At 42.2% G+C, this 24,808-nt stretch overlaps 1 protein-coding gene across 4 annotated transcripts; it reads right to left on the bottom strand.

Annotated features, from left to right (window-relative positions):
* Nucleotides 1–2,779: 2,779 nt before the first annotated feature.
* SLC38A2 (solute carrier family 38 member 2) lies at nucleotides 2,780–24,410 on the bottom strand. Of its 4 annotated transcripts, XM_052639953.1 has the most exons (19): nucleotides 24,154–24,410; nucleotides 23,864–23,938; nucleotides 22,704–22,759; nucleotides 21,731–22,301; nucleotides 15,539–15,736; nucleotides 15,170–15,251; nucleotides 14,906–15,021; nucleotides 11,903–11,976; nucleotides 11,721–11,813; nucleotides 11,509–11,590; nucleotides 10,023–10,105; nucleotides 9,580–9,638; nucleotides 9,321–9,488; nucleotides 8,873–8,952; nucleotides 8,658–8,758; nucleotides 7,950–8,074; nucleotides 7,451–7,595; nucleotides 7,243–7,340; nucleotides 2,780–5,778 (listed from the first exon to the last, which is right to left on the bottom strand). In XM_052639953.1, coding segments are annotated over exons 4-19 (1,605 nt in total). In that variant the 5' UTR covers nucleotides 21,733–22,301; nucleotides 22,704–22,759; nucleotides 23,864–23,938; nucleotides 24,154–24,410; the 3' UTR covers nucleotides 2,780–5,679. The 4 variants fall into 4 exon arrangements, with proteins under 4 accessions (XP_052495913.1, XP_052495912.1, XP_052495911.1 ...); XM_052639952.1 differs by lacking the exon at nucleotides 22,704–22,759; XM_052639951.1 differs by lacking the exons at nucleotides 22,704–22,759; nucleotides 23,864–23,938.
* Between the last annotated feature and the right edge of the window lie 398 nt (nucleotides 24,411–24,808).

The following is a 24,808-nucleotide window of genomic DNA, read 5'->3' as shown; positions in this document are numbered from 1 at the left end:
GTGTACTACCTGGAAGTCTAGAAAAAAGAAATCCAAAGAAACTGGTTATTGGTGTCTGTTGGCTATTTTACTAGATCAGCCATTCTAATTTGTCTGGAACTGAGGTGTTTCCCAGGATGCAGGACTCTTTCTGTGAAAACTGTTCTCTCAGCCACGGGGCTGGGTCCTGCAGCCATGGCTCTGCTGTGTCACCTGTCCACCTTAGAAATTAGGACCCATTATTAGCCAGTGTTTATCTCCAGGAGTTGGCCGGAGAAGTTGCTATGAATCTGACTGTAGAGCCCCATCATGAAGTCTGCACACCTGTCATTGAAGTCTCTAGAATAAATCTAGCCTGTTTACCTTTTTATTTTGCAAGTTTTTTTTTTTCAATTTTAATTGGAAGCTAATTACTTTACAATATCGTGGTGGTTTTTGCCATACATTCACATGAATCAGCCATGGGTGTACATGTGTTCCCCATCCTGAACCTCCCTCCCACCTCCCTCCCCATCTCATCCCTCAGGGTCATCCCAGTGCACCAGCCCTGAACACTCTGTCTCATGCATCGAACCTGGATTGATGATCTGTTTCACATATGATAATATACATGTTCCAATGCTATTCTCTCAAATCATTCCACCCTCACCTTCTCCCACAGAGTCCAAAAGTCTGTTCTTTACATCTGTGTCTCTTTTGCTGTCTCACATATAGGGTCATCGTTACCATCTTTCTAAATTCCATATATATGCATTAATATACTGTATTGGTGTTTTTCTTTCTGGCTTACTTCACGCTGTATAATAGGCTCCAGTTTCATCCACCTCATTAGAATTTATTCAAATGCATTCTTTTTGATGGCTGAGTAAGATTCCATTGTGTATATGTACCACAGCTTTCTTATCCATTTGTCTGTCGATGGACATCTAGGTTGCTTCCATGTCCTGCCTATTGTAAACAGTGCTGTGGTGAACATTGGGGGTACATGTGTCTCTTTCAATTCTGGTTTCCTTGGTGTGTGTGCCCAGCAGTGGGATTGCTGGGTCGTATTAGCCTGTTTAACTTTTAATTTTCTGAGGTACCCCAGTCTCCTTCTAAGAAGCTCACTGCCATTTTCTTTTTCAAGAAAGACAATGACTTCAAAATGAAGGACAAAAGAGTCTATGCTGGATGTGTTATTGTTTCCATAGCTGAACTACTATTTTGATGCAGTCCAATGCAAATACCAAATGGACATTTTAATGTTATTTTAGAAAGTGATAAAAATGTGTTTCATATGAACCTCATAAAAGTTTCTAGAGGTCCAGTGGTGTGGGCCAGAGAAGGCAATGGCAACCCACTCCAGTGTTCTCGTCTGGAGAATCCCAGGGACGGCAGAGCCTGGTGGGCTGCCGTCTGTGGGGTCTCACAGAGTCAGACACGACTGAAGCGACTTAGCAGCAGCAGCAGCAGCAGCGGTGGTGTGGGCATGTCAAGCTCTTTCTTTTATAGCCATAACAGAACGGCCCCTTCTTCCCAGTCCTGGCAGACTGACTCCATCAGGTTGTTCTTAACAAGGCCACTCACTGTTCCAGTAGACAGCTGGTTTCCCACCTTTGACAGGAAGTCTCTGCCATCATTCTTGCTTATGTTAATTAAGTGGATCTTCTTTACTTTGTCAGAAACTGAACTAAAACGAATTCTCTAGGTAACAGTATTTCCAAGATGATAAACAACTCTGGATTTTTCTGTTCCTTGGCTGTTCTTCAAGCTTACTGGAAATATCTGGCTCTCCGTAGAGCTGAAATTTGATCTCAAGGGACCCACCCACCAAATATATTTCAAATTTCAGATCAATAAACTGGCATCCCGAGTTTAGTATTTCTTAAAATCATTTCACTAGATTTTAAAATTGGTGTGATTGAAAACTATGGATTCTGTGAAAACCTGAGTCTGACACATTACCCCAGCCTCTTTCCATGGGCATGTTACTTGCACACAGTAGGTGTTCCATTAAAGCTTCTCAGATGACTAGAAACTCTGCTAGTCCTTTGTTCTTGAGATGATGCAAATTCTGCTGTACTTTCTAAACACAAACTATTTCCTTCCCTCTTGCACAATGTTAGCAACTGGATATAAATGTCTTACATTTAAGGTTCCCTTTGTCTTTGGAACCGCTCCCTGGCACACCTGTTTTGGATATTTCACTTTCTAAGGCTCAAGCTTTCAACCAACCAGCAGGCCACACCTGAGCTACCCTGTGTATGTCAGTAACCTTCCTCAGTGTCCATCCCTCAGGTAACCTTCAGCTGGTCTGATCTCTCTCCAGCCATAGCCCTTCCTCTCACAAGGGCTGAACTCATCTGACTTCTTCCCAGGCCTATTTCAGCACCCCTTACTTTACTTATGCATCAGAAATCACTTGGATACTTTCTGGGGAAACAAACAAAACCTCCCAGGCTGCCCTCCAGACCCATGGGATCAGCCTACATAGGTACATGCTCCAGAAAATTGAATTCCATTCAGGACCCTAGTTCTCGGACCTGGAGTCCCCAGATAGTGGCACATTAAAAAGCTCCCCAGGTGTGATTATGGTGCACTATATTTACTTACAGCAGGTCTAAGACTTGGTCCTCCAGATTAAAAAAATTTTTTTTCCATTCCTCCAAATGCTTGGTATGCAAATGTTTTTGATGACCATTTTTTCTTCATCATAATCACTAACACTATATGAACCCCTACTAAGTGCTACCTTACTATGCTTACAAAACACACCAGACACGACTTATCACTGCTTTAAATAAAACACTGCTACTCAGGATTAAGCATGTATTTATTTTAGTTCAGTTAAAACAAACATACAATGTTTCATTGAAACGTGTAGCACTCTTTGCCAACAAGTCTTACTGGAATTGTTGGCCTCTATAACAGTACAGTGAGGATATTTACATTATATACAGAAAGCTTACCACGATCAGGTTCTCAAAGGTCTTCCACCACACTAGAGCATATTTGATTTCATTACACTAGATCATGTTTTAATAGCTACTACATTTTGAAAATTTAGACCTTATTTAAAATCTTAAAGAGTTCTGAACCTGCACCAAGTTTTCATGAAAAAAATGTGTTGTTCACGTAGTCTGCTTATTGCAAATACAATTTTAACAGTATTTTAAATTTTTAGTGTTTACACAATTGGTCAATTTGTTTATTGAAATCTCTGTACTTTTGGGACAATTCTTATAGATACATAATGTGAATTCATCAAAATGCAGTTAAGCAACTTATAAGGAAGGATATATACATTTCAACCCAAGACCCAAACCTGACATTATATACAACCTATTTACAAATACATATGGACAGACACTGTATGTACATAAGATTATCATAAATATTGAAAAATAGGTTAGCTTTAATGGATTAATGCTGTTCTATAAATAACATTAGTTATAACTGAAACATCCACGGAAGACAGTAATGCAAAATGAGGTGACAAGACAGTGGTTTTAATACTGAAGACTGCTCATTACTGGGAATTCACTGTTTAGGAACCTCCAGGTAGACAAAGATAGCTCCAAGAAAATCATGCAATGAAATTTACCCTTGGCAGTTGATTTGGAACCTCAAACAGCCAGGGGACTGGAGGAACCTTCCACATCGATTTTTTTTTTTTCATTTCTTCCTGGTTGCCTCGGTATTTTCTCCCAAATAAAAGGATGTAAACTGTAGAGGTATTCCCAGGCAAGTCTAAAGTTACAAAACCAGCGATTCTTTCCAGGAATTCAAGCAGAAGTGCCAATTCTTGGTCTGAGCTAGAGGTGAGGTTCTGGATTCGAATGGAGTGCCAAAAGCCCAATTGAATGAAAGCAGTGCTGTAGAATCCGTCTTCTCACTGCCTTTCGAGATGGTCCCCACTTTCATTTTTGTAGAAACAAACAAAAATAGACCATTGGTTTCACCCAATGGAGCACTACAAGACGTCTTCCAGTTCAGTTCCACAAGGGTCTCTGACTACAGACACATCTTGTCTGCAACTGAGTCACATATAATACAAGAATGCGTAACAAAAATCATGTCTGCCACATTTCTGGCCCTTGCCTAAAACTAAAAATGTTAAGTTCAAGAGAACAACCTTACAGTCAGGTGACCAAATGATGATTCCATTATTTGCTTCCCTCAACCACTAATGGAATTGTGTGTATTAGATTTTAGACATTATGCCTGATGAGCAAAGTACCACATTATTTAATAACATATTCACCATACACCATGACGTACAATAAATGTGCTCTTAAAGCCAAGTAATTTTTTCACGTCTAACTGGTATTGAAATGGAAGGGTGATCATGCAGTCGGACCAATAGTTACACTCAGGTTGCACTGTTTTCCCTAGCTAACCATTTGTTGGATGTAAACAAGTAATTCTACGTTGTACAAGAATGAGATGACAATGCAGTGCACGTGAGTTTTTTAAAAAAGCTTACTGCATGAGAAACCCAGTGGCCTGTATGAAGAGAACTTATACCAAATATAGGTGTAACCTATGGATTAATTAGACCTCTACTGTAGACAAAACATGAACACAACTAAACCACACATTGTCAAGTAATTCACACTTCCATAGCAGATGAGCCATATGAAAAGTTGTACTGTACTCTCTGGATAGAACAGTTTTGGCCTACAGCCATCAAATGCCCATTTTCCACTTCTGGAAGCAATGCCAAAAAAGGGCTGGCCCAAAAAAATCCAGAGCTGTCAACCCAACTCTGGAGGCAGATGCAACTGAATAAACCCTGTTTTACCCAATTGCACTATTTGGTACCTCAAAATTAGTTATTTTATTTCCCACAGAAATACCTGCATTATCTTCCATTCTAATAGACTGAAGCCATAAATATTTCAGAGTCTAAACGAACAAAAATATTTGGGGACAGAGAAGAAAAGTGATGAACAGAGTTCACCTGATTTGGTGTAGCCACAATCAACCAGTTGTCCTTTAAAGGTAAAGTCTGAATGGAAAATGCTCCTAATTACAGTGTAATTTTTCATTATATCATTTTCTCTAAAAATTATTTTGGATAAAAAAAAGTATTTGGCTTAGTATGCCTACAAAAAGGCAAATCATTTCATAATACTAGTAGTAATTGTTTTTAAATAACAATGATTTTTTTTTCATGGAATTCATTGACAACTGCTTTTGGATAAAGTTCAAAAAAAGCAATTTTTAAAAAATAAAAGAGTGCTTCTGAGGTCTTCGAATATTTTTGGTACAAAAAAATAATAAGTGTTTTTCTCAATGGTTATTTCAATACTTTGCTGTAAATTAAAAAGAATTATTTCTCACATCGAATGGTTCCATTAGGCACATTCAAGTAAAATCATAAAATATCCAAGTTAAACAATGACACAGCCAAACATGTGGCTTGATTAAAGTTAAGAGTTCGTCCATTCTCTGGAATGGAATAAAATTGTCACTTCCGTTAACCCGAGACTCGTGGTTTGGTGTTAATATCCATTTCTACCATACAGAATAGTTTCTTTAAGAACGAAACAAAACAAAACAAGAGTTCACTTATTCTGCACTCAGAAGAACCAGCGAGGAATCTGCACTTCAAAAGGAAGTGAAACTGAAAACATCAGGTGAAATTTCATAGTAGTTGAGAGCTGTAGACTCAACACTGGCATCAAATGGACTATTGTGGAGTTTTCGAGGTGGTGGTTAATGGCCACCTTCCGGGGCATTGTGGACCCAATCCAACACAATCAAGGCCATGCTTCCGGTCATCACCACTATGCCACTTAGCAGGAAGAACAGAGCCTGCAGTGAGCACAGAGAAAATGGATTAGCAAGCAACAAAACATGTATGCTAAATATTCTTCTACTTTTAAAAACTAGGCTCATAATTTCTAAAGGGCCTCCCAGGTGGCGCTAGTGGTAAAGAACCCACCTGCCAATTCAGGAGACACAAGAGATGTGGGTTTGATTCCTGGGTTGGGAAGATCCCCTAGAGTAGGAAACGGCAACCCACTCCAGTACTCTTGCCTGGCGAAATCCACGGGAACAGGATTTGCACTGGTGAGCAATAGTCAGTGGGTCCCAAAGAGTTGGACAGGACTGAGTGAATTAGCACATACAATAAATTTCTAAAAGTGTGTCCGTATTATTTCACAGAGCTACAGTTTAGCTCGTTAAACTGTCTTGAATGATTAAAGTTAAGTAAGGAAAGTCACTCAGCCGTGTCCAGCTCTTTTTGACCCCATGGACTGTAGCCTTCCAGGCTCTTCCGTTCATGGGATTTTCCAGGCAAGAATACTGGAGTGGGTTGCCATTTCCTTCTCCAGGGTATCTTCCTGACCCAGGGATCAAACCCAGGTCTCCTGCACTGCAGGAAGACTCTTTATGATCTGAGCCACAAGGGAAGCCACTGAATGATCAAGGGGTTATCCATAGAATACTAAGTTACTGTATCTTTAAAATCTTCTCAAAATTTCCCTTCTCATTCCTTTGTATCAAAAGAAAAAGTAAATAATCTTCTTTACTAAATAAACTGTTGCACGCAACAAAACTGGACTGATATTTTTGCATTGTTGAAAGGGAAAAATCTTAAATTTTAAAATCAAATCTATCTTAAAAATGCAGCCTGAGATGAAGCTGGAGGTTTTTCTAAGAGACATGAGTAGGTCTACTCTAATTCTACTCTTCAATGACTACACCAGATATTCTGAGTAAAACAAGGTAACTGTTGTTGATTCATAAGCATTTCTAGTACTTTAGTCAGACAACAGTTGTGGAGAAAATGGACTGAAATGCAGTCTTTCTTTTAAGTATCCCTACCAGGATCATTTGTGGTTAACATATCATAATCTTTGTAAAATTAGTTGTTATAGTTTATAGTGTAATAACCCCCTGACCCCACTTGAGCTTTGCTTTGAAAACGGTTAGTTTCATTTGACTAAATACTCCATTTTTTTCTCTTTTATACACTCCAGGCCTATTTAAGTGCCTGTCACACAGCAGGTGGTCAAGGTTATACTTTTAACCTCTATACCTATTTCTAAAGTATCTAGTAACTTTCTCGCAATAAACTTAAGAATACATATCGGAAGGCAAACCATCTCTCCCCTCCTCCCCCATTCTTCTATCTGTGAAGTTATGGGTATATTTATTAGAAACTTAAAATGAAACTACAATAAATGACATTTAGGAGACTAAAGTTACAATCAGTTGAGGAACTTTGGCATTACATTCTTCTTCTTCTTCTGGTCATAAACTCTCACTCACCCCAATCTTTTGTACAGACTTCATAGGTTCTTTCTTCACTAACTTGATATAGAACGCAGACGGAAGAATAAAAATCAACATAGCAGCTGCAGATGCACCTGTAAAAACAGCATTGACTATTTCTTAAGAATTCAATGAATCACTTGCTATTTCTTTAACTTTAAAACTTCTGATATTTAAATCAACTGTGCTACTTCCTAAAACTTACCAATGAAACCAAAGATATCCCTAATATTTGGTACAAAGATGACAAGCAAATTGGTAAACACCAAGATAGACACTGTAATGACACTATGACGCCACCAACTGAACTCCTTTGATGCACACAGCAAATGAGTTACGGAACTCCGGATCTGCAAAAAATAAGTGAGTGAATAAAAATTGCAGCTTTAATCAATGAAAAAGAGCTACAAACAATAGGAAACAAGTAGCTATTTAAATACTCAAAGCATACCCCTCCTCTACTGCTCTTTTCCTAAACATCTAAGCATTAGAAAGATCATTATATCCTGAATTATGCGGAAAAGATCCCAAGATGTATTTTAAAGCTGGACAAAACATTAAAAAAAAAAAAAAAACCCTTTCAAAAACCAAAAACCCTTGATACTGCTGTAGTAGTGGTTTTCTTCTTACAGAACATGAAAATCTCACAAATCTTCATGCCTAACAACTCATTCCTACTGAAGAGAGAGCAGGTGATCACTTACTGGGAAAATGACGACAGGTACTGTTAGGGTGACAGCCACCAACACAGCCAAACGGACAATGAGAAGCAGAATATCAGTTTCCATGATAGAAGAGTAGGTATGAAGCAGTTCTGACTCAACGTGTTCTATAGAGAAAGACAAAAAAAGGAAAAATGCTTCTTGTGTGTTGTTCTCTCTGGAGATTAGTTAGAAAATCTAACTTACAGCTATTAGCTGCACCAAAGTTATTAGCTACTCACAAAACAACCATAAACTAAGAGGCTAATAAGATTAATTTGGAATTAGGGTTAATGCAATTAAAATAACATTGAAGGAAAATTTTTCTCAATACCTAGAAGAGATTTAGCCACATGACCCCCATTAAAAACAACAGGAGCTAAATAGCTAAATCCCAGGGTTTGGCTTACAGTCTGCATGTGTGTTGTATAATCTGAAGGGAATGGGAGAGGAGAGTCAGGATGAACCTAGATGCAAGCACATCACATATAAAAATGCCATCATATGGCTAACGGTGGATTTTGGAGCCTGTACTCTAGAAATTACGAATTCAATATACACTACAGGGAATTCTATAACTCTAGGTTCAACTGCTCATCACAAATAGGAAACATACTGAAACAGACTGAGCATTTAAAGTGACAGAACTATACATACAAAGTATGAACTCATTTCACCAAGTGTCCTTTTTGTAAACTAGACATTATTTACCGTAAAACGTCAGGTATCCAAAGAGGGCAGCAAACAGGTACATGAGAAACATAGCAAAAAAGGAAATCTTGGACACATTCATCATTCTTCTACGGCTGCGGCTGCACAAATTCAAAGGAAAATACACATATATATTATAGCGGTAGTTAGAGCAGTAATCTAGTATTTTTCCAGCTTTTCCAATTAATTTATATAAAAGTTGCTAAAGCACTCACCCTTTAAGCTCTTCATAAATAGGAAGAATAGCAGGATGACAGACAAATGAAAAGGTCAGAATTGGCACAGCATAGACAGTCTGCAAAAAATGTAAAAACCTTCTTAACATCCTGATGTAACAAACTCATGTGATATCACAGTTCTGCAACTTACATTTTATACTCATTAATCTTAGAAATCAAAGCTTAAAATGTTTTCTTGCCTAATTAGCTCTTCTAATTTGTTCACTAGGTGTGAGCAATATTCTCACTTCTGAATGTGGCAGTTACAAGATACAAACCAACACTTTCTTCTCAGTCCTCAATAATGAGCTAATAACCATGTTTCCTAAAGAGGAAGCTATTACCTCATCTCCCTTTACCTTGGGAGTGTTAAAACTTCCAGTGGGTTATTTTCCCTATTTTCTTCCCTAAAATCTTTCTTTGAAAACAAAATGATTATAGTTACCTTTGAGTTGAAGATAAAATAACGTGGTTGGCAAGAATCACTTTCAGTCCTATTAAAACCCACATCAGGTACAAAAGTTGCTGGGTGTGTTAAGCTGCCGTTTACTGTTTCATTAACTAGAAAAGCAATTTCTGCAGGACAAGGAATCTGAAACTTCTTGCAAATCACCTGAAAATATATTATTTTGCATTTGTTAGAATGAATAATGTGACAGGGCTTAGAAGAAGAATCTTTAGCTTTAAAGAAAATTTATACCTACCACAATCAGAAAGAACATCATACACAGCAAGGAAAGGCCACTGGTGTATCCCAAATATCCTATAAGGAGGAAAAAACATGGGATTCATTTACTAAATCAGGTTTAGGACAAATATGACTCAATTCTGTTTGTAAGACTTCAGTGCGGACACATGAAATTTCTAATTCTTATACAGCAAGACAGAGAATTACTTAAAAATACTTGTTAATAACTAAATCGGTAACAACTATCCCTTTTGCATTTTTTATAAAGCACAAGATGTTCTAAATGGCAACCAAGTGCTTGGGCCTTTCGGTAGAGAATTTCTTGAAGACTGGCAAGTTGCAATTCTCAAAGGTATGTTTTTGGGGTTCTTTAACTCAGCTCTCATTAATTTCTATTAAGAGAAAGCTAACTAGTTGGTGGGGCTCATTTCGATTCTCTTTAGAGATGGATTTGCTCACCTAAATTCCTCAGCAGTGACAAGGGAAGAATGAGCACCAGTGATACCAGCAGAACCAAATAGTCACCATTCAGATACCACAATCTGAATGAAAGAGAAGAAAACCAAGGTCACAACCAGTTACAAATATCCTCAGAACAACATATATTTCTTCTCACAGCACTCGTTTTATACTTAAAAAAATAAAACAGAGAGAGAGACAGGTTGGAAAGAATTATCACTTATTCAAAAAGCCCACATAGGCAGGAACAGCTTTCTAACTTAGTGGGCACAGTGAATATTCACTCAGGTTAGAAATGGGGTCTGAAACAGTATCATTTTTGTCCCACTGTTTGCTCTGGGAAGGCTGCCAGCTGCTTCATAACATAAAATGCTTCTTAAAGGCTTGATACTAACGTAGGGAACAAAGCGGCACTGTTAAGCCAGTTAATCTTATCTTTAAGCATTTTTAGAAAATTGTACACCAACTTTGTCATAGCTTTAGCACACATTGTTTTAATGCTGGAAACAAGGAAATTTTCAAACAAGTTTCTATCAGACATTTGTTAGCAAATGTACTTACTAAACATTTCAACAAGGAAATTTTTTCACAGTTCTATAAAATACATAGGCAAAAAACAAACAACAAAACCCAGTGCCCTCCAAACAAGAGCTTATTTCAGGCTGTCAAGAGTATGTTGTGACACCTTGACCCACCTTGACTCCAACAGTAAAAAGATCCCTTCTGAACTCAGAGAAAATGTTATGCACCTCTCTAAAAGTTTTAGCAATGCTTTTTCCTTTTTAGGTAATCAACTACACCTTGCTTTAAATCACTGACTTTCAAATTCTAATTGCCCTGTCAATTCTAACTCTGCTCACTTTAGCAATAAAGAACCCCCACAGAGAGCTAACATTTAAAGACCAGCTTATTAGGTTTCAAATGCTGCAGAGATAACCACACTTTTCTGTTTTGAGATAATGAGCTGCATGTAAGCAGGGAAGTACATTATCCTTCCTCATGTTTACTTTAGATAAAAACCTGTTAGTCTGCTCCGATGAGTAACTCTGCGAGAAGGACAAGGTTTCTACAGCATGGCCATGTATTTTCTGGTATTCTGCTATTTTCAACAGATTTTCCAATTCACAAAAATCAGACAGGGATTGATTTTTAATGTAATTCAAAATGTTAGTCCTAACTTAGGTTGGGGTATAAGTTATTCAACTATATATTCTGGGGACAGTAAAGAGAAATGGTAAGTAGTTTCAGAAAACCTGTTTACATACATATATTTGAAATTTTTTATTCAGTTAACTATCTAGCTTCTATCTTGGCCTTTCCTTTGCGAAGTTCAAATCAGTTTCTGGGGGACTTCTTGGTCAGTTTCAACAAGAATATTAACAAAAAATAATTTACTGACAATCATTTTGTATCCAACTTTGATAAAATGTATCTAATCATTTTAGACTGCAATTGTTTCTTATGAGTAACCTTACTTAGCACCTACCCATTTGTATCTTCAATGTTCATTAATGCCTGGATCACCAAAGGTAACTCATATTTCACTATGAAGAGGTAGCTTGACATAGCTGGAGGAAAACAAAATTATACCATTACAAGTGCAAAATGTTGCATGTGACACCAAAAGTAGCGTGTCACCACTCTCTGCTACATAAAGAGCAAAAAACTATACCCAAATCGTCTTTCAAACACTCTTACCTCCAATGTTCTGCATTGTAATGGATCCAGATGCTGTGAGCTTCCCAACCATTCCAAATGCTTTATGTCCCAGCTGTTCATATAATAAAGACCCTATAATTTAAAGAACACAGACGCATGAAGGGAGAGAAAGAAAATCATGATAGGCATAATTGTTTTAGAAATATAGAGTGCTACCATACCTCCTTCATTGGCAGTCTTCAAAAGGAGATGAACAGAATACAGGGAAAATATTGACACAAATGTCAACAGAATTCTGATGAGAGAAGAAAAAGGTACAGGGTTATACATAAGCACGTCTATACCTAAAAGACAATTCCTTTTGACTTTATTTAAACATTAAATACAAAACTTGTCCTAATATTTTTGCTAGACAGAATGACCCCAATGATGTGTGTTCACTCTTTTGGCTAGAGTGTCAACAAGCTCTCTTACTTCCCTAAACATGACTGCATCATGTCTCAGGTGATAGCTCTACAGTCCTGGTTATGAACAGGGTCCACCCACTGAACCAAAGGTGCCGGGAGACACTGGAAAGACTATAACTTTCCAGTGGAAGGGTTATAAGACTTATACTTTGATTCTGCTACAGTGGTAATTAGTTATGTACTTGCTACTTCTTTGTGTTGTAATAGTTTCTATACCTATAAAATGGTTTTAACACTTGCCAGTTACTTGGGAAATCCAACTGAGACAAGTTCAGGAAAGGTCTGGAGTTCCCTTGAACCATATAGGTAAGCATAGGAATGGGACTATATGAAAGAAGGAGGGATGATATACGCTAAGTGTCAGGGTCAGCTTTACAAAAACTGTCATCAGTTATTTGTAAAACTGATGGGTGTCATCAGCACACATCAGAGGAGTAACTACTGTGACGATATACTATATTGCGCCCCATAGTATGGAAGACAAACCCAGCATTGTCACAAAGTTAAACAATGTCTGTGTGAGAACAAGCAATCTATCAGTGAGACTGGGCTGTCTCCTCCCTCAGTCCTTTCGCTTGGATGGAAGAGGAGAAAAAAAAGAAACGAATAGAGAAGAACTAAAGGTTCTCTACTCAGTCACTAAGTTTTCCTTTAGGGCATACATTCTCTCTCATTCCAGCTTTCCTTTCCTCCCCACCAGGCAAGCTGAGAAAAACAAATTTCTTTTTATTAAAATGAGCCAACAACAAAAACAAAAAATCAAAATCAGGGAAACTCATGGAAGACTCTGCGAACAAGATGACAGTCACATTTTCCAAATTCTGAAATGGCAAATTGATTAAAGTACCATATAAGGTCTGGCAAAGAAATAGATGTCTGTTAGTTAAACATAGACGGTGGCATTAAGCTGCCGTTCCAATGCCAAAAGTTTAAGGGTGTCTAATCTGTAGTAGCAATGACACCATCAGCCTCATCGCTAACTGAACAAAGCATGGCTTAATCAAAAACAATGTCGAAAGTGTGCTAACAAACTCAGTCCCTCTTTTACATAGAGAAGACAATGAGGAATGAACAGACTCCATAACCTTTGAGGTCACTTTCAATGTCAAGACTGGGTCTACTTTATAGGGTAAGCTACAGAGTTGTTTAACCAGATGAGGGCAGCCATGAGGCTTTTGGACCATTTACCTTTATACCTCTACATAAACCATGTAAAACAGTGATGGATTTAAAACTCACTTTAGCGTTTGTGATATTATTTAGCTATTTACTGAATAATCAAACATTCAAACACTATTAAAGTATAAATAATTTCAAAAGTGCAAGGGTAACATAGCAGAATTCTGAGTTCTTTTATGAAACAAAGGTAGCATTTTACCTCATGTAAATTCTGCACCACAACCACACTGGAAGCATTTAAAAATTGCCTCTGGTTTTTACATGAAGAGTTAGGAAGGGTTTCAAACATTTAACAATGATGCCATTCAAATACCCCACTAAAAACTTTGAAAACTCCAGGGTTCTTTCTATGTAAATTCCTGGCTCTTAGTCTTAGACCTCAAAAAGGCTCATGGTTCATGAAGCAGGGTGAGTGAATCCTAGCTTCCAGTGCTCAAAGCCACACTTAACACATATGGAATTTCACCACAAAGCAGAGTTTTGCAAAGGCTTGCTTTTCTTTTCAGAACATTCTCTTCTGCTAGGAAAAAATAACTTGAGTAGAAGGCACCAGTCAGCTAACTAAAATAAGACTGTAGCAAAGAGAGAATTCCATGTTCTGTGTATATGTGGTTTCTTCGTCTGCACAGTAAATCACCCTAAAAAGAAAGTGCCTTAGCCAGGAGTCCACCGTAGCCCAATCTTAGTAGCTATGATACAAACAACGCTGAAACATATCCTCAAAATCACAGGTATTTTTCTTTTATGCCTTTTTCCTGGAAATAAGGTCCATAGTTTTATATTCTCCAAGAGTCAGTGACCCTAAAATGGTTAAAAAACACTGTTTGAAAGTCTTCTCCTGCTCCAAAATCCTATTCTAGGTATTCACGTGGGAAAGCACAGGGAGTAACTAATTCTAACTAGACAACTAAGGGAAAAAAAAAATAAAGCAACTCAAAGCAGATATTTTTTAAAGTAGTCATATTTTGTCGTGGTAATCACACAGACATGGATTAAAAATAAAAGCAACCCCAAAAATTGAGACCAAAAAAAAAAAAAATCACATATGGGTTGTTTTTTGGTGTCCAGAAAATTATGACTCACTTTTCTTAAAAGTGTTCTAGATTAGACAAATACCATCACACCCTATATATTTAAAAAACAAGTTGTTTTCCATATGTACATAAGAGGCCACAGGTCCTTGGGGAGACTGTCAATTTACGCAACGGAGTTGAAGGTACCATGCTTTTAAAATGTTTCTTGCTTCAAAGTTTGCCAGAGTAAAAATTTTACCCTGGATTCATCCACAGTTCTTTATAAATACCCAATCCCTATTCAACTTTATTCCCTCCAACTCAAAGACTTTTTGGATTATTAGTTTTAAGAGTTGTCCTAATTTTCCCTACCTAATTGACTTTTTTGATATCATGCAGTTATGTAGCAGAATAAAGTGATTTTTGGATTTCTCACATTTTAAATTTTAAGCAAATGATTAAGTCAATTACTGCAACTGTAAATTCAGTCTCTGGAGCCAAAATATATGCTGTATCATCATATTAACTGCCCTGCGTGGCAGACTCACTACTTACACATACTTACATAAAAAGAGCAATTCCAGTATTAGCCATGGCATAAGAAAGCCCAAGGATTCCACTGCCCACAATCGCATTGCTCAGATTAAATACTGACATTCCAAAGGAAGTAGTACCTGGATGCTACATAGAGGGAAAAGGATAACCAAACATATAACAATAATTAAATGGAGAAAACCAGCTTTGGGCAAGTTAGACTTGAAATCTAAAAATAAAACTATTCTTTTACTCCATAAAGCCACAGAAACACAAATGATTATTTTTAACTTACAAAGTCAGTTTCATACTTCTTCTTCCCCAAATTCGACTCAAGTAAAAAGTTCTGGTTTTCAGGATCTACATCGGCATAATGGCTACAAAACAGAAAAACAAAAAAAATCCTAAATTGGTTGAAATACACAAAGGAATGCTTCAACACAAAACGCCCCCGCCTTTAGCTGTCACACATTTTAATTTAAATGCATATTAAGTAGTAGTCGACTTTCACACGACCTGAAGGCGTGTTCCCATACAACAACCAGATAATGTTCCAGAGATTACACGCTCTCTCCAAATGCTACAATAATTTTAAGCAACAGAATTCTACGTAAAGAACTTCCGATGCACACAAGCCGTTTTTAAAAACGCACACATCTCCCACCTTTTCAGAGCAGCTTGTTTGGTGGGGTAGGAGTAGTTGAAGTCGCTGTTGGAACTATAGCTGCTGCTGTCCTCATCTGGGGAAATATTGAACCTTCCCATTTCAGCTTTCTTCATGTTGGGCAGCGGGAGGAATCGGACGCTGAGAGTAGTGCTGGGTTCCTTTTGTCCTTGGAGACGCACGAGCCCGCGCGGCTGCCTGTGAAGGTAGAGGCGGGCGCGTCAGGACTGCAGAGCCCGCCCTGGTCACGTGACACCGCCGGGAGGCGCAGCGCGGCTGATTCATCCCCCGCCAGGCGAGTGGAAAAGTACCAGCCGAGCGCGAGGGGCGGGGGCGCGCGCCGAGGGGCGGAAAAGTACAGACCGCGGAGCCGCTGAGAACAAAGATGGTCCCACCGCAACGCTGCGCCCGCTGAGACTCGCGCCCCCCGGGACCCTAAGGACCCTCTCCCGCGCAGTTTAACGTTCTGCCCTCTCTGTTAGCCCAAGTTTTACGAAAGGGGCGTGGGGGGAGCTCTGCATCGCTTTTCCCGCAGCCTCCTTGGTCGTGCACAGGCACGCAGGGCACACATCCCACCCAGATATTTGGCTAGGTGTGCACTGCATGTAACCCAGGCACACAGCTCCCCGTCTCCAGCATTTACAATAGCAATGCCGCGTAATCCTTTCACGCCGGGAGCCCCCAGATGGGAAAATGCCTCTGCGGCAGACAGACTCGAAGGGGGCGTTAGGGCGGACACTAGTTTTCTCCCGAGAAGAGGAGCAGAGGGGGCGCAGAGCGCCGAGGGTTTGTTTACACGCGCACGCTCGTGCCCTCGAGCACACCCGTCCACTGGCATTTGACTCGCAAGCTCTTCGCCCGGCCGGCCCCTCCTATGCCCGGAAAGGAAACTGATGCAATATCGATCGCCGATTGTCAAACGTTCCCGGTATGTCTTCCCCAATCGTGGCCTCTGCTACATTAAAAGCTCGAACCCACATCCGCCCTCCCCTAAATTCCAAGACCCATGGATTTAATTATTTTTATTAACTCAAATCAGTCACCAGACTTGTCGCAGTGGAACCGCGAGCCTGGCTGGCTTCCCCTCCCCCTAACGGGAAGATGCGGCTCCGATCTTGGCGGGCACACGGCCCCCGCGCCGCGCCCCTCCCCCGCCCATAAGAAGACAGTGACCCCCGCTGCAGGCCGGGACAGAAGTCTGGCCAGCAAACCGAAAACGCCCTCCCCGGGAAGAAACGACATCCTCAGCTGCCTTCCCGCCGCGGCCCCTCCCGGAGGCCCCTCCCCCACTCCCGCCCGGTCCCCGCGGCTTTTGCACAGACGCCCCCGCGCGTGTTACCTTGGTGGTCTGGGCTCCTGTATCCCGGAAACAACACGCAAAAGACTTCGGTGAGTTTTTCTCAGTCAACAAAAATCATAAAGAAAAACAGAACAAAACGAAAACCCCAACAAGAAGCAGGAAAATAATTTTAATTAAACAAGGAAATGGCAAGTTGCCGCCCCAATCGTCCGGCGTCCGCCGTCTGAAGGGAAAGGCGCGAGTGTGCGGAGCGCGTGGTCGGGCTGCTGGCGGCGGTGCGAGAAAAGCGCTCCGGGACGGCAGCGACGCGCGGCTCTGGAGCAGCGGGGCGAGCGGTGGGTTTTAGCCGGAGGACGCGTCAATGGGCGGGGCCCCAGCCTCCGTAGCTTGCTTTTTCGTATATCAACACCACCTGGGCTCCGCCCCCGGCCAGCCTGGGCCCACGAGGCCCCGCCCAGCCCCCCGCCCCGCCCCCTGTCCCCCCTGCCTCCCTGCTCCCGCGCGCCCCTCCCGGGTGGCGGAATCAGGCAGCCCAGCCCCGCCTGCTTCCTCCCCCGCTCCTTCCAGGCTAACTCCACTCTGCCGACTCTGGTCAGCCTGAAAGACCCCTTCCCCTCGCCCGTGCTTTCCCCTATCTGTCCCTTTCAGCCCAGACTGGTGCCAAATATGCTCTTTCTCCAAATATGCTCGTGTCCGAGTTACCAGCAGGCTTTCCTTTCTCCTCTAGGCTCTTTGGGGACACATCCCGCCCATCCAATACTTTTCTGCATGTTATTTTTATGATTTACAGGGGGATTTTCTCTCGCACTCTTGGGCCAACGGAGCAACGTAGTCTCCATGGTTAGGTTTCTGTTCTCGTTCTTTCTTCTCGTTCCTAGACCTGCTTTCAGTCTTCAGAACTAGCCTGATTAGGTCGGTTGGCAGCTCCATATCGGGATATCCTTTTTGTACGGACAAGGAACACCCTATGAAGTGTAAAGCGACATCCTGCCCAGCAAGCCAGACTCTTTGCAAGGGTCCCCAGTGGGGACCTCCGAGGGAATGTAGGATCCCATTTTTCCTTCCTGGACACGTTTCGCTCATTCCACCACCCCGAATGAAGAGCTCTCCTCGCCCTCCTCGCCTTTCTCTCCTATTTACAGAGACACTGCCTCCGTTGGAATGCCGGTGCTCCCCTTCCAGTGTGGATGTGTTCTTGCTGAGCCAGGCAACTAGGGGGACCCTTCGCTGTGGAATACTCGGTGCTGCCGGAAAGGCTGGAAACAAAGGCCTCTTAGGAGAGAGAATTGTTGGTTGAATGAATGAATAAACAAACGACCTGACCTACTGCTCTCTTCCTTTTGGAGACGTGGGAGAGACTGAGCAGGGTTGGGTGTGATCACAATTTTTGCTTTCAATGTTTTCCTGAGGAAATCTGTACAACTGTCTGTTTCCATGACACGTGAGGCTGCGGGTGCCCTTGGCCTGCACCAGTGTGTATGATTGACATGGGAGGACCCGATTCCACTTTACACTCCTTTCTTCCCAACCCCTTCAACTGGTCAGACCAGTCTCACCTAAACAATACTCTTGCTTTAGTACCCAACTTCCCATCGCCATCACTCAGGGCTTAGTCACTGAGCCTCAGGAAGGCTTCCTTCCTTAGCCCTCTTATTGCAAGGACTGTTTTCTAAACCGTGTGGTGAAAACGTTTTAGAACCTATGCTGTCTTGTACCCCAAATTGTTCACGTTTGTGGTTTTGTCCTACCAGGGAGACTGTGAGCACGCCAGGGCAAGTTTGGCATTTGATACACAATTGTGACTTTCACACAAATTCCCCGATAACACTGATCAACTCTTCTAGACTGGACAGCAATCTTAATAGTGGGTTAGGGAGGACTCCTTGAAAGTTCCTTACTGTCAAGTTTCAACTGATGAAAATCAAAAGGTCTTCAGTCACTTCATCCAGTTTAGTCCCCTGCATAGTCTGAAGTGACAGTGGTTGGCAAGTCCTACTCAGACTAGTTCTCTTGTTAGTTGAATTTTTTGGTGGTATGTATTATAGTGCATGGGCTTCCTTTGGTGGCTCAAAAGGTAAAGAGGGGGCTCAAAAGGTAAAGAGGGGGCTCAAAAGGGCTCCAATGCAGGAGACCCGGGGTTCAATCCCTGGGTCGGAAGATCCCCTGGAGAGGGAAATGGCCACCCTCTCCAGTATTCTTGCCTGGAGAATTCGATGGACAGAGGAGCCTGGTAAGCTACAGTCCATGGGATTGCGGAGTAGAACATGACTGAGTGACTAATTTTCACTTCCATTATAGTGCATGCTTAAGGGAACCTTTAAATTTGACGTGTGTGTGTGTGTGTGTGTGTGTGTATGTGTGTGTGTTGGGGGGAGGGCTGTAATCTTGTTTTGATTTCTCTATGACAAGAACCTGAACAGTAAATGACAAAAAAGAGGTGGAGGTGCTGAAACATCGATTTTTCCATTGGCAAGTTTGATTCATGTTTTCAAAGGCCAGTCTGAAGCATATCTGATCAGTCAAGTGGCTTCCAAGTGAGGCCTCATGTGTTTGAGATTTTGCCCTTACACTCTGGGCTAGAGTGCATGGGACATAGTACCCTGACCCAATTTCTGGGAAACTAAACTGCCAAATTCTTGTTGGTCAGAAGTGCTACGATTTTGCTCTGTTCCTAAGCGAATGTTTAGCAGAACAGTAGTGCCTTTCAAACTGCAGAGTGGGTCCCAGGAGTCGATAGTGATCCACTCAGTGGATTACTACACTTTTTTCCCCTTTAATTCAATAGTACAAAATAGAATTTAAAATTTCAGTATGCCATACATGGAAATGCTAAGTACTAATCTATAAAACTTTACTTTTGATTATGTATAAATATGTATATATCCTGAGTTATGATGTAAAATCTGTTTCATACTGTGAACTGGGATCAAAGAATTTTGAAAGCTAGTGAGAGTAAAGACAGGGACATAATCACAAATATAAGTTGTCAACTCTGGATTTTCAGAAATGCACTACATTGTCAAGATAGTTTGGTAGCAGTTTTTAAGGAGGGTGGATAGCTTTCTTCCGTAGAATTATTTGACCTTTATCACCTGATAAAAATAGAGCGGGTCTGTTTCTAAGGGTTCTAGTGAATTGTTTCCTAACCTGTGGTTGAACGAGATCATATTTAGGATGGTCCTCAAAATTTTATTCATCCAGCATTTCAGTTTGCTTGAAGTGGGCTCAAACATTATATTGGTCCTCTCTACCCTTTATGGGACTTCCCAGGTGGCACACTGCTGAAGAATCAGTCTGCCAAAGCAGGAGACACAAGAGACGTGGGTTTGATTCCTTGGTCTGGAAGAGCCCTGGAGTAGGAAATGGCAACCCACTTTAGTCTTCTTGCCTGGAGAATTCCATGGACAGAGGAGCCTGGCAGGCTACAGTCCATGGGGTCGCAAAGAGTTGGACACAACTGAGTGTGCAGGCACGCATCCCTCGTGTCCAGCCGTTCTCAGGTTGGCTTTCACGGCTCTCTCTGATGTGGCACTAGTCTGTGGCCTGCATGCGTGCTCAGTTGCTTCAGTCATGTCCAACTCTTTGTGACCCCGAGGGCTGTAGCCCACAAGGCTCCTCTGTCCATGGGATTCTCCAGGCAAGAAGACTGGAGTAGGTTCCCATGCCCTTCTCCAGGGGATCTTCCTGTCCTGAGGACTGAACCAGCATCTCCTGTGTCTCCTGCATTGTAGCTGGATTCTTAACCCATCAAGCCATCTGGAAAGTCTAGCACTAGCCTTTATTTCCACCCTGATCCCCTACTATTTCTTGTTGTAGGTAGCTTCTGAGATGGACCTCAATGAACCTCACTTGATATTCATACTTATTTGTAACCCCCTTTCCTTGAATGTGGATTGGACCTAGTGATGTGCTTCTATTCAGCAAAGCAATGGTATGTTACTTCTAAGATTAAGTTACAAAGAGTTCTGGCTTCCATCTTGTTCTCTCTTGCTCTCTCCCTCATTTGCTTTGAGGGAAACCAGGTGCCATCTTGTGAACTGTCCTACAGAGATGCCCTAGGGCAAGGAAGTAAGTCTCTGGCAACAGCCCAGGGAGGCCTGCCAAGTCACAAGAGTAAGCATGGAAGCTGATCCTGCCCAGTTGAACCCTGAGATGACTGCAGCCCCAGCTAATACATTCGTGAGAGGACCCAACTAAGCCCAGCCTGGATTCCTGACCCACGGAAATAAGCAATAATAAATGTGTATCATTTAACACCACTAAGTTTTGCTATAGTTTATTACTGGCCATAGGTAACTAATACATTTCCCTTCTTATACCTTATGCTTTTGCCACTGTTCTCACTAGAAACCATTTCTCATTTAAGTGATACCCACTGCTTGGAATATTCTTATACCTCCTTGTCCCTGCTGTTACTATGTATCTAAACTTTTTCCTTTGAGACCCACCTTAAATCAATTTTTCTTTGATACTCCCATTTGAAAGTGGTCTCATTCTATTTTGAACATTGTACTTTTAAAATATCTTTTTGTGGCATTTATTTTTGTGTTGTCCATTTACTTGATTTTATGTTAGTTCTTTCCAGGGTTGTTTTTAAGACAGCTCCTAAGCCCCCCAAAATAGTATTAACTCTGAGCACCCTGGTGACTTTGGCATGTTTTTCTGGTATCGAAGGGTACTCTACCAGGTAGTAATTGCTGTGGAACAAATTATTGCAAAACTCAGTGGCTGAAACTTTCAAACTTTGTATGAATCAGAAATTTGAGAGCAACTCAATTGTGTGTTTTAGCTTGGAATCTCTTATGAGGTTGTAGTAATCTGATAACTATATGTATAGTTATCTGATGGCCTGACTAGGGCTGAAAGATCTGTTTCTAAGGTCACACACTCACATGCTGGCAAGTTGGTACTGGCCAGTTGACTCTTCTCCAAGAAGGCTTCTTCACAAGCCCGACTGGTGTCCTCATGACATGGTAGCTGGCTGATTCCAGAGCAAGTTATCCAAGAGTGATCAAGGCAGAAGTTGCAATGTCTTTATAAAGCAGACTTGGAAGTCACACTTTATATTTCCACCATATTCTCCCAGTCACAAAAGCAAGCCTGGATTCAATGTAGAAGGGGATTATACAAAGACATGAATACCACAAGGTAAGGATCACTGGAGGAGGCTTTCTGGAGGCTAGGTACCACCCAGAGAGGTTGTCAGTTGCAAAAAACTGTTCTTGTAAGAAACACAATATGCAATTAGAAGTGGCTTAAATAATGACACTTAGTATCTCATATAATAGAAAGTCTACAGATAGAGCAGTCCTAGAATTAATTCTTGGCCTTTTAATCTCCTCAAAGACTGAGAGGTCACCATCTTTTCATTGTGTCATCTTCAGGATACAGAGATATCTCCTGGCATGGGCACATGTTGGCTGCAGTGGTTTCAGAGCTCCTGGGCAGATGGGGCCACGTCCACTGAAAAAGAAAGAAGTGTCAATTCTGTGAATCATTTATATTAAGAGAGAGAATATTTCCTGAAAGTACTGCTGTGGATATCTCTGATCCTATTAGCCAGAATTAGGTAATATAGTCCTGCAAAAAAACCACTTTATATTGTGAATCTGTATGTTTGCGGGCATTATGTTTTGCAAGTGCACACCTTCTCATCCAGAAAAGGAAAATTATGGTGCCCACAGAAATTCAAGCTTAAAAAAATTTTTAGAAATATTTAGCTTTACAGACCTTAGTATAAGCGTACTTAATTATGTCAGGACTGTAGAACAACTACCCAGAGTGTCAGTACTCTGTTTATCTCATTTCCTCCCCAAATAAAAGGGGAAGGAATGACTTAATTAAAGATCTTTTTGTAGTACTTACACAGTGCCCTTTTCCTGAGACCCTGGAAGAGTCCATTTTGGTAGACATGGTATATACTAATGAATATGAACAAAAACAGTGTCAGAAAGATGACAGATGTTTTAACTGACAGTTCTTTCACTTGGAGAAGGCAATGGCAACCCACTCCAGTACTCTTGCCTGGAAAATCCCATGGATGGAGGAGGCTGGTGGGCTACAGTCCATGGGGTCGCTAGGAGTCGGACACGACTGAGCGACTTCACTTTCACTTTTCACTTTCATGCACTGGAGAAGGAAATGCCAACCCGCTCCAGTGTTCTTGCCTGGAGAATCGCAGGGACAGGGGAGCCTGGTGGGCTGCCGTCTCTGGAGTCGCCCAGAGTCGGACACGACTAAAGCGACTTAGCAGCAGCAGCAGTTCTTTGGGTAAGTTAACATCTGCTAATTAGTAGTAAGTGACTTAAAAATTTCACTCATAATTTTCCATAATAAATGATTTTAAAATACTTTTATTTTGTTTTTGTTAGCAGTCTGCTTTCTTGTCCAGAGAAAAAGGACAGCGACTGAGTGATGTATGCCTTCGAGCTCAGTGGTATCCAACTCTTGGTGACCCCATGACTGTAGCCCACCAGGCGACTCTGTTCATGAACTTCTTCAAGCAAGAATACTGCAGTGGGTTGCCACTTCCTACTCCAGGGGATCTTCCCCACCCAGGGATCAAACCCATGTCTCTTCTGTCTCCTGAATTCGGAGGCGGATTCTTTTCCGCTCAGCTATTTGGGGCCATGATGGATATTTATTCCTGGTCTTCAGTTTCCCGCTCTTTCTTTGCCCAGGGCTATAACATACTGAAATAAGGTTTTATGAAAATTAACATGTACAATTCTGGTTCTTAGATGAAAAGCATTTTATCTGGGCTTGGTTCTGGGATCTTTACTCAAGTAAAACTACTGTTTTGACTGAAATATTTGGCACCACGTGTCAGATTAAGGTGCCTGGGTCCACCTCCAAGTAACCTCGTCATGGGATACGTGGTGTACCAACGCCACTTCTCAACCCCTCTCCCCAGTCAGCGACACCCATTCGCAAGAATAGTCCAGGGCCCACCAGTCCCCGAAATTGTTAAATTTTGTTTGTCATCTTGAAGTGAACCATGCACGTAACACATCCCTTTTGAGTACCGTTTGTCAGCCCTGGGTGGGTGAAGTCAACAAACGCCCCGAAGTTGCCGTCTCGGGAATACATCTTATTCGTGGCTGGGGAAACGAAGTGGGGAATGTCAGGGACAGAGGAAACAACTTGTTTTCCACGTGGTGAGCGGGATAAGGGAACTACAATAGAGCTGACGACACGCTGTGTCTGAACGACGACGCAGTTGCAGGGCGTTAAATGAGTGAAAGCCAAGACGCCCATCGGAACCGTGTCCTCCCTTTGTCTATCCTTCCCCTGAAAGGTGTGGGGGGACCCGTACCACGCGGATCGGAGGTGCCGGGGCTGTGGGGGCTGCGGCGCCACAGAGGCGAAGGCGGAGGCGCCAAGACGCCGCTCCTTGCCTTTCAGGATGCCAGCGGGGTACAAGCAAGGTCGCGGGCAAGGCCGCACGGCGGCTCGGAGCTCCAAGGTGGGGCGCGAAGGAAGTGAAGACTGCCGGCCGGAGGGCCAAGGCGCGGACGGCGCCAGCCTGGGGGGCTGCGGCGGGCGGGGCGCGCGGAGCGCTGCTCCCGGGGGAGAAAGGCACCTCAGCAGAGGCGGCTCGGGCAGCCGCCGGAAGGCTGGGGGCCGGGGTCGGTGCGGGGGACAGAGGGGAGGGAGGAGGGGCGGGGCCCTGGACGCGCAGCCGCAGTAGGTCTCTGAAAATTTTCCACTAGGGCCCGGAGGGACCCAGCAGCAGAGGCGCTGCCAGCCTCTGCGCCTCCACAGCCACGTGACCGTGACTCAACAGGCGCCGCCTCCCGGGTCCCAGGCGGGGTAGTGCAAGGCCGCGGAGGGAAACTGGAGAGAAGGCTAGAGGTGCGGGGATGGGCGTTTATCTAGGCCCCACCAACCCCCCTCCTCCGTCCAGTTCGGCCAACTGGGAGGCTGCCAAGTGCGCGCCAGCCGGGCTCGCCTGGGACGCGCCCAGCTCA

This window comes from Budorcas taxicolor, chromosome 5 (assembly GCF_023091745.1).
Source record: "Budorcas taxicolor isolate Tak-1 chromosome 5, Takin1.1, whole genome shotgun sequence".
NCBI lineage: Eukaryota > Metazoa > Chordata > Mammalia > Artiodactyla > Bovidae > Budorcas > Budorcas taxicolor.
This window is presented reverse-complemented; position numbering and strand designations above follow the sequence as displayed.